A 10,758-nucleotide genomic window follows, 5' to 3' on the forward strand; every position below is an offset into this window, starting at 1 on the left:
AATTTTGATTTGAATTCTTCTCCTGACTATTGATACTGAGCTTTGTATATTTCAAGGAATTATTTGTAGATTTTTTTTAAAGTGTCTTCAATCGTTTTCCCCATTTCTAGTTTTTCTGTTCACATGGCACTGAATAATTGAACCCGTGCATTCTAGACTAGCACTCTGGAGTAAGCCACATTTCCAGCCCTAAATCTAGTACCCTCTTTTTTGGTACAATTAATTCTTTGAACTGAGGCCTTCCGATTTGCCTGGTAATTGCAATATTTATTGATGCATATGAGTATTCTACATACATTTCTTTTAAAAAAGTGATGAGTTTATATATTGGATCTTCATGCATTGTGAATCATATGGTGCTATAAGTTTTATTTCAACAAACTATTACAGATATTACATAAAATATATGACCAATATATTCCTTTAAACTTACCTACACATTTACCATTTTAGTTTCTTTGTCCTACGTGTATATGTATGTGGACTCCTTTTGCTCTTCTCTTGAAGCACTTCTCTTGTAACACTCTTAAAATGCAGATGTGTAATTAATCAACTCTCTTTCCCTGACCATATCTTCAATCTACATTTTTAGTAGAGTTCCTCTGCCCAGTGGATTGTGAATTGAATGTTATTTTCTTTCAATTTCTCACATATATATTTCCCTTTTGTGTGTTAGTGAGCATTCACCTCTGCTATTGCCAAGCATGGCTGGCTTGGCCATTCATCATTTGTAATAGGGTTCAGTGTGGGATTCCAAAACCTCTCCTCTTAGCCTCTGCAGGCAAATTAGCACTCTTATTTCCTTCCAACTTGTAAATTTGTCTTCTGTAACTTTAGATCACATCCCTCTTCTAATTTTTCTCTGTCTTGTTTGTCGTGGTCCTATTTTTTGTTTTTTGTCATCTTGAATGTTCCTTAAGCCTCTATCCATCCTCCATCCTTCCATGAAGGCATATTTAAATGAAAATGTAGTCAGGGAATATGGTATGCCCCTCACAACTATATTGTGGATTGTAGAAGGTAGGCCAAGTTCACAAAACTTCCTTCTAGCAGTTCTTTTTTACATAGGAAAGAAATATCAGGGTATCTATGACCATACTTCAGTATTTAGCACTTAAACTACAAAAGAGTTAACATAGGATATTTATATATGGGAAGTAAATCAGACCTTATAAGGGCCAATCCATAATTAGCGACATTCTTAAGTACTGTTACTGCCTTTAACATTTATGTGGACACTTACTTTTCATGAATCAGTAAGGTGCTATGTATTCCATGCGATGTCCTAAATGTCTTGTGATTGCTTATGAAATACCGTGTGTGTGTGTGTGTGTGTGTGTGTGTGTGTGTGTGTGTGTGTGCGTGTGTGTGTGTGTGTGTTGGTTGGTTGTGAGGTTTGATTTCTGGACCTGAGCACTGTCCCTGAATTCTTCACCTCAAGGCTAGTGCTCTACCACATGAGCCATAGCACCAGTTCTGCTTTTCTCCTGGTGATTAATTGGGGATGAGTCCCACAGACCTTCCTGACTTGGCCAAATTACTTGATTCAAATGTGCCATTACAGAAGCTGGTGTCATTTGATGATGTGGCTGTGGACTTCAGCTGGGAGGAGTGGCAAGACCTGGATCATGCTCAGAGGACCCTGCATAGAGATGTAATGCTGGAGACCTACAGCAACCTCTTGTCTTTAGGTGAGCGAAAGTCATTTGAACATGCGAGATCAAAGGCTGTTTTCTTTTCTAAGTAGATATATAAATATTTATGTTGTTTCGGGTGATGATTCCACTCCGTGGGAATATAAAATTCCTGTCCATTTTTTCCACTTCATTATGTAACTGGAGACAATTTTATTCCCATTCTTCAAGAAACCCAATCAGCACTTGGGCCCAAAATCTAAACTGCATTCCACTAATAGAAAGAAGACTGTCATCCTAAACTTGGGGTGATTTCTGTACGTGCAAATATAGTCTAGAATAGAAAGTACATCACTATTTGAAGTATGATCTGAAAATCACTAGTTGAAAGTGGTTATTTGTAATCAACCCTCGTCCTGGGTGCAGTGGCTAACACCCTAACACCTGTAATCTTAGCTTCTCTGGAGGCTGAAATGTGAGGATTTTGGTTTGAAGCCAGCAACTGCAGAAAAGTGACCATGAGGCTTTTATCTCCAAATCCCCTCACAATCTACAAATGTAGCTGGGACTGAAACTAGCAGAAGGCTAGCTTTGAGCAAAAGAGCTGAGTTCAAGGCACACAATTGGCAAAATAAGTTGAAAGCTGGGAAATATCAACCAGGAAGTTGGTAAGAAATGAGAAACAAGGTTTAGGAGCAACTTTGTGAACATGATGTCTAAGACCTTACAGTAATGATGACCCATCCTACCAATAGTTCTTCTCTACTTGTTTATAACAGGACACTGTGTTCCTAAACCTAAATTGATTGCCAAGCTGGAGCAAGGGTCAGAACCATGGATAAGAGAAGCCTCAGAGAAGAATCTCACAGGTGAGATAAAGCATCTTGCATGGTGGTTTTGTAGCCAGAGTCCACTTGGTAAGTTTAATGAGCTGTACTGAGCAATAATGTTCCTAGTTCCCCTGAGTCATGTGTGGCAGAGAACTAGGTGATCCTTTGTCTCAAGGACATGACAATCAAGAATTTACATGGAGACAAACTGATTTGGCTGTCCCAGTATAGTTAAAGTGAGCAATTTTCTATTTATTTGTAGAAATCATTCTTAAACAGAAAAAGGAAATGAGAAATGTAGAAAATGATGTCTCATTTTCATTGAAACAAGGTATGAGGAAATAAGGAGTATGCCAGGACTGCTACCTGTGATGAGGGAAATTGCTTCTTGGTGATGGTGGAAGTGAGTGAGATTCAGAAGCAAAGCTTTTGGTTCATAGGAGATGACTACCTGGGTGGTAAGCTGCAGTATCTTTGTCTTGAATGGTTGTGAAGGAGCAGATGTGTTAGAAAAGGAAATTTGATGAGAATTTGACTAAGGATGAGGGAAACCAATTTTTAAAATGCCACCAATCCCTAAAGTAATTCTTAGTGAGAAGTTAGAACTGAAGAGATGGAGGTATAAATCCTTACTCTCAGGAACCTTCCATTCTTAGCGGAAAGGCCAAGGGATGTATCAAACACCCTAATGGTCCCTAAATCTAGACAGTATTTCTGTTCCTCACCTAATGGTTGAGAAGCAAAGCAGCAAAATGTGTAAATTATTTCCACAAATTAAAAGAAAAATAATAGCTATTCCCTTATGACCAAACCTCGAGGGTATTAAAAGCAAATGTTTAGTACTCAGCTTATAACTAATAGTGTGTAGATGAATCATTTGAGTAATTAATTCCTTGAGAAAAACAGAAAAGAACTGAAACAGAAAAGCATTATTTACCATTGTAAAATGTCAGTGCTACTTTCTTTTTTTTTTTTTTTTAATTGTATTTAATTTATTTGAGAACATACTGTACAGAGGGGCTACAATTACATGAGCAGGATAATGCATACATTTCTTACCAAGCATTGCAGCCTCCTCCTTTGTTTACCCTTCACTTCCCTTCCCCGCCTTCCCCCTCCCCCACCCAATTTTACCCCCCTCCCCCCACCCAATTATACCCCCCTCCCCCCCCCCACACCGACATTGTAAAGCTGGTTTTGACATGACATTTTGTACTTCTCATTGTTGCAACAGGTCCACCTGAATCCTTAAACGAGTTGTTTGTCCCCATCTCCTCCACATGTTATACTGACATCAAATATAGTGAAAGCGGGGGTTACACTGTGGGGGAGGGACATACAAAGCAACAAAGAAATAATCTTATAAATGGGTTAGAAACACATGCATGAAAGAAACGAAAACATTAAAATACATATTTAAGGGTTCATTTTCCTAACATCACATTATCTGACCTTTTCCGCTTGACTCATACCTATACTAGATATTGCAAATAAGGGAAACCATGGGACCTATGCTTCTTTGGGCCTGGCTTACTTCACTTAATATAATTTTTTCCAAACTTTTCCATTTCCTAACAAATGGGGCAATGTCATTCTTTCTGATGGAGGCATAGAATTCCATTGTGTATATATACCACATTTTCTTGATCCATTCATCTACTGAGGGGCATCTGGGTTGGTTCCATATCTTAGCTATGGTAAATAATGCTGCAATAAACATAGTTGTGCTGGTAGCTTTAGTGTGGTCTTGTTTGTAAACATTTGGGTAAATGCCCAAAAGTGGGATTGCTGGATCATAGGGGAGATCTATGTGAAGTCTTTTGAGGAACCTCCATACTGCTTTCCAAAGTGGTTGAACAAGTTTACATTCCCACCAACAATGAAGTAAGGTTCCTTTCTGTCCACATCCCCTCCAGCATCTGTTGTTGTTAGAGTTCTTGATTTTTGCTGTTCTAACTTGAGTGAGGTGATATCTCAATGTTGTTTTGATTTGCATTTCTTTTATGGCTAGGGATGTTGAACATTTCTTCATGTGTCTATTGGCCATCCTTCTTTCTTCTTCAGAGAAGCTTCTCTTTAAGTCTTTCGCCCACTTATTTATTGGGCAGTTGTTTCTTTGAGGATTTGTTGTTGGGTGGTTTAATTTTTTGAGTTCCAAGTATATTTTAGATATGAGACCATTGTCCGTTGTATGGCTAGTAAAGATCTTCTCCCAATCGGTGGGCTTTCTATTGATCTTGCCAGCTATTTCATTTGCCCTGCAGAAGCTCTGCAATCTTATGCAGTCCCATTTGTCCAACCTTTCTTTGATTTGTTGTGCTTCCGGGTCTCTATTCAGAAAATTTCGACCTGAGCCAAGGAGACTTAGGGTTTCTCCTATTCCATCCTGTAATGTTTTCAGAGTGTCTGCTTTCAGTTCAAGGTCTTTGATCCATTTGGAGTTGATTCTGGTGCAGGGTGATATATAAGGATCTAGCTTTAGTTTTCTACATGTAGTTAACCAATTTTGCCAGCACCATTTACTGAAGAGGCTGTCTTTCTGCCATTCTATTGTTTTAGCTTCCTTATCGAAGATTAGATGGCTATAGGTCTGTAGGTTCATTTCTGGGTTTTCAATTCTATTCCATTGGTCCTGCGGTCTGTTTTTATGCCAATACCAAGCTGTTTTGATTACTATGGCTTTATAGTAGAGTTTGAAATTTGGTATTGATATTCCTCCAGAAGTGTTTTACTTTCTTAACTAATACATTACAGAGAAAAGCTTATATTCTGCATCAAAGAGTTCCAGCTTTGATCTTTTAAAATCTCGTAACAGGATGCACAGAAATGCCTTTACTGTTACATTAAGGAATCTTGAGGTCTCATTTCTGTTTTTGTCTGTCTTTCTATATCTCATTGTAGATGTCCAAGAAAAGGAGTACAGGACTAAGACCTGTCAGGAGAATCCCTACGATTGTCTGGCTGATGTCGGAGTCATGAATACTAACACAGGGGAGAAAAATATGAAATTAATAACAACTTTTAATTTGAGATCAAAACCTAAGTCAGAGCTGATTAGGAATAATGGAAACTCCTTAGGGATAAGGACAGAGGAGTTCAGGCAGTGTCAGAACATGCTTCTCCATGGCGAGTCTAATGGGATATGTGCTGCTTATAGTCCTGGAGTATCTCCTGTAGTTAAAGAATCTAACCAATGTGGACATTCTTTCACCCGGAAGACACACCTTACTGTCCATCAGAGAACACACACAGGAGAGAAACCTTATGAATGTAATGTGTGTGGAAAGTGTTTCAGCCGGAAGGCACAGCTTACTGTCCATCAGCTAACACACACAGGAGAGAAACCTTATGAATGTAACCTGTGTGGAAAGTCTTTCATCCGGAAGACACACCTTACTGTCCATCTGACAACGCACACAGGAGAGAAACCTTATGAATGTAATGTGTGTGGAAAGTCTTTCAGCCGGAAGGCACACCTTACTGTCCATCTCACAACACACACAGGAGAGAAACCTTATGAATGTAACCTGTGTGGAAAGTCTTTCAGCCAGAAGTCACAACTTACTGTCCATCTGACAACACACACAGGAGAGAAACCTTATGAATGTAACCTGTGTGGAAAGTCTTTCACTCGGAAGGTACAGCTTACTGTCCATCAGCTAACACACACAGGAGAGAAACCTTATGAATGTAACCTGTGTGGAAAGTCATTCAGCCGGAAGGCACACCTCACTGTCCATATGACAACACACACAGGAGAGAAACCTTATGAATGTAACCTGTGTGGAAAGTCATTCAGCCTGAAGTCATACCTCACTGTCCATCAGAAAACACACACAGGAGAGAAGCCTTATGAATGTATCCAGTGTGGGAAGTCTTTCACCCAGAAGACAAACCTTACTGCTCACGAGCGAACACACACAGGTGAGAAACCTTATGAATGTAACCTCTGTGGAAAGTCTTTCATGTGGAAGTCAAAACTTACATATCATCACAGAATACACATAGGAGAGAAACCTTATGAATGTAATGTGTGTGGAAAGTCTTTCACCCAGAAGACAACCCTTAATGTCCATCAGACAACACACACAGGAGAGAAACCTTATGAATGTAACCTGTGTGGAAAGTCATTCAGCCGGAAGTCATACCTCACTGTCCATCAGAAAACACACACAGGAGAGAAGCCTTATGAATGTATCCAGTGTGGGAAGTCTTTCACCCAGAAGACAAACCTTACTGCTCACGAGCGAACACACACAGGTGAGAAACCTTATGAATGTAACCTCTGTGGAAAGTCTTTCATGTGGAAGTCAAAACTTACATATCATCACAGAATACACATAGGAGAGAAACCTTATGAATGTAATGTGTGTGGAAAGTCTTTCACCCAGAAGACAACCCTTAATGTCCATCAGACAACACACACAGGAGAGAAACCTTATCAGTGTAATCTCTGTAGAAAGTCTTTCACCCAGAAAGGAAACCTTAGGATCCATCAGACAACACATACAGGAGAGAGACCTTATGAATGTAATGTGTGTAGAAAGTCTTTCGTCATGAAGTCACAACTTACTGCCCATCAGGCAACACATACAGGACAGAGACTTTATGAATGTAGGAGGTGTGGAAAGTCTTTCAGCAAGAAAATCGGCCTTACTTTCCATGAGAGAAAACACACAGGAGAAAAACCTTATGATTGTAGCTAGTGTGGAAAGTCTTTCATCCAGAAGTCGATCCTTAAATCACATCAGATATTACACATAGGAGAGAAACCTTATGAATGTATGGAGTGTGGAAAGTCTTTCAGGTGGAAGGCAGCACTTAACATCCATGAGATAATGCACACAGGAGAGAAACCTTATTAATGTAACAGCTGTGGAAAGTCTTTCACCAGGAAGGTATACCTTTCTGACCATCAGAGAACACACACAGGAGAGAAACCTTTTGAATGTGACCTGTGTGGAAAGTCATTCAGCCACAGGGGAAACCTTACTGTCCATCAGAAAACACACAAAGTAAAACTTTAGGAATGTAACAGCTGTGGATAGAGTTTCACACAGAATTCAGCCCTTATTTTTCATCAGAGAGCACAACACAGGAGAGAAGCCTTATGACTGCAACAAATGTGTAAAGAACCATCCACTGGAGGCCACAGCCTAGCATATAAGAAAATTCACCCAAATGAGAAATCTCTAGAATGTAACAAGTAAGGAAAGCCTTTCATTTGGAAGAGAAGTCAGTTTGCAATACAGAACCCACACAGGATACAAACCTTATCAAGGTAGAAATGTGGAATTCTTCAACCAGAAGGCACAGCTCAGGGTTCATCATTGAACACACACACACATGAGAAATCATAGCAATGTAAAACATGTAGAAAGTTTTTCAAAAAAGTTCTAAGTACTCTCAGTCATTCTTCCCTGAATGTCCATCTTCTAAAATTTCTCAAGTTCCATTTCTAACATTCTCTATTGGGCGATCTACAAGAAGATGATTATGTCTAATTTCCTGTTTCATGAAATTCTAGGATGATATGTACCTTTTTCCTTTTATTTTGCTGTTAGTTTCATTTGAACTCATGGCCCTTTACTTCCCTTTGGCTTTTATTCTCAAGCTTAGCACTCTACCCTTTGTGCCACATCTCTAATTTTGAGGTTGTTGTATTTAGTATCATGAGTCCTATCATTGAGAAGCAGTCTACTTTCTTCAAAGGTGTTTACAAAACTTATGTAAGTAAAACTGAAATGTTATAAATTAGGAAAATAAGTAGTTTCATAGAATCTATAAAGAAATTGAGTGATTTAATGGAATTTTGTAACATTTAAAAATGAGAAATATTTGAGAATTATAGATGAGTAATAAAGTTGATTTAGTAAATACTTATTTTATGTGGTGAAATTCAATCAAAGTGACACAGAATCCATTCAGATTTCTTGTGGGAAACAATTTTCAAATTTTTCTGTAAACCTAGAATACCTTCTATAACATCAGTCTCTTCCACCCCTGGAAATGAACAGTTCTGTAATTTTTATAGAGTTGGTAGAATTTGTCATATATTCATATAGTCTTTCACAACAGAATAGACAAAATACATACTTTAAGGGATAGAGGTATGGCTTAGTTTTTAGAGCATTACTAAGTGAGCAAAAGTATCATGTACTGGCTTTGAGTCCCATTCTTGGAGCTTAAAAAAAAGAATATACACTTAACATTCCACAATTCCATGTGTAAAAACAGAATTCAGAAGCCCCACATGAACATGTCTCCATAGCAACAGCTTATGAGGACTTTAGAGACATACTTGAGAATGTCCCAATGGTTCATGAATGTGAACCTCTTGGCTTTGAGTGACAGATTACAAGGGAAGGCATGCATCAGCAGGTCACCGGGGTGATTACATTGTGTGTGTGTGTGTATGCATATCTATGTACGTAAATATACATATATGTCACTACAAATTCATCCAGTCACCTGAATCCATTGATAACCCTCCATAGCACTATTCATTTTGTCAGATGTTTTCTACAATCATTGGCTCTACTAACCAGCTCATCTCAGGTGCACTCATGGTGCAACAGAACACAGACCCATACCAGGACCTAAATACGGACACATTAAGGAGGAAAGTCCTTTACTGTATGATCAAGTCCTCAAAGAAGGGATAGCAGTAAGGTTATTTAAATTATTTGGAATTGAAAATCCAAGAAATGAAGACTCTTACAAAGAAGAGGACTAAAAGTGAAGGAATTTCATTGATTAAAAATAAAAGCAGGGTTGGGAAGGTGGCTCAGTGGTAGAGCGCTTGCCTTACATGCATGAGGCCCTGGGTTTGATTCCCCAGCACCATATAAGCAAAAAGGAAAAAGCCAGAAGTGGCACTGTGGATCAAGTGGTAGAGCACTAGCCTTGAGCTGAAGAGCTGAAGGACAGTGCCCAGGCCCAGATTTCAGTCCCCACGACTGGTCCCAAAAAACTAAAAAAAAATAGCCTCCTTGCCAGGTCTACTCCGGTGGAGTCTGCTTAGCATGGAACACCTGCTTTTAGATCTGAGAATGGGACTCCACAGAAGTCTACCTCAGAATGGGGCTTCACAGAAGCCTACCTCAGAGAATGGGACTTCAAAGAGGCCTACCTCCTAAAAAGGCTGGCAAGCCCCTGGGAAAGATGTGTTCCTGTTTTTCTTTTTTTTCCCTGTATAGGAGTGCCTATTAATCTTTTACTGCTCCTGTTGCTTGTTCTACTTACTCATGCTCAACTTTCCCTTATTCAGGGCTCTTTCTTGGAAGTGTTGACGACTCCAACATCTGATGAGTATCCTGAGAACATGACTAACTCACCAGAGTTAAGTGCTACCCTGAAAGCCCCTCTTATGGAGACTATTAGACAAGTCATAAGTAAATATAAAAGTATTGGGAGGTTTCATGACGTCACTGCCTCTATCTAAGCTGTCGGGTCCACAGTGTCCACGCTCAGGCGGCTTCTTCGCGGGTTGTAGAGATCCGGTGGGTCTGACGCCGGTGAATTAGGCTGCTTCTGCTCTGGTGATCTGCAGGCAGCCCCCTGTGACTCTGGGACCCGGGCTGCCCCCGCCGGGTTGGCTTCTGCGCGGGTGGTCTGCAGATAGGTCCCTTTGTCATGCTGCAGGTGCCAGGCAGCTTTGGCGGGATGGAGCCTCTCTGCTCAGGTGGAGAGTGAGGGGTGGGGGTGGGATCCTCGTGGAGACTCCTGGCTTGTAGGTTTCTCTGTTTCTGGCGATCAGTTGTTCTGCAAGCCGGTACCTCAGGCGGCTTCTGCGCGGGTGATCTGCAGGTGGCCCCCTGTGTCTCTGGGGTCCTGGCAGCCCCCGCCGAGATGCCTGGCCGATGGCTTGGCGCACTGCGCACAGAATGTAAGGGAAATCAGTTTCCCTTATCTGCATTAACTAGTCTATGTCTAGGACAAGCAGAAGAGGTTAAGAGCTATGTATATATGATCATAAAAGCTGATGCTAAGCGAAAAGAAACCCAAGATAGGGACACAACAGATTTTATTTTTCTTGCTGTTCTTTTTGATGGGCTTATAATATACTATATGATATTTTTTGTTTCTTTGTATGTTCTTCTACCATGGTATCACCCCTGCTTTCACTGTATTTGACTCCAGTGTCTTTCAACTTTTATATACATTTTTCTAATTGAGGGGAAACACCAAAATGCTGAAATAAGGATAGAGGATGACCCATTGTAACAATGATGTGTCCAAGACACTCTGTTGAAAACGTACTTTACAACGTTGGGGACCGGGGCAGGAAGACG

At 40.1% G+C, this 10,758-nt stretch overlaps 1 protein-coding gene across 1 annotated transcript; it reads left to right on the top strand.

Moving 5' to 3' along the window:
- The first annotated feature begins 1,504 nt into the window (after positions 1 to 1,504).
- On the top strand, positions 1,505 to 9,908 carry LOC138829687 (zinc finger protein 182-like). The gene is made up of 6 exons (XM_070026161.1): positions 1,505 to 1,691; positions 2,414 to 2,503; positions 2,727 to 2,795; positions 5,366 to 6,388; positions 6,473 to 7,047; positions 9,735 to 9,908. The coding sequence occupies exons 1-6, from the start codon at positions 1,505 to 1,507 to the stop codon at positions 9,906 to 9,908; spliced, it is 2,118 nt and encodes a 705-aa protein (XP_069882262.1).
- The last annotated feature ends 850 nt before the right edge of the window (positions 9,909 to 10,758 follow it).

Source organism: Dipodomys merriami, unplaced genomic scaffold (genome assembly GCF_024711535.1).
Source record: "Dipodomys merriami isolate MVZ:Mamm:240054 unplaced genomic scaffold, mDipMer1.0.p SCAF_175, whole genome shotgun sequence".
NCBI lineage: Eukaryota > Metazoa > Chordata > Mammalia > Rodentia > Heteromyidae > Dipodomys > Dipodomys merriami.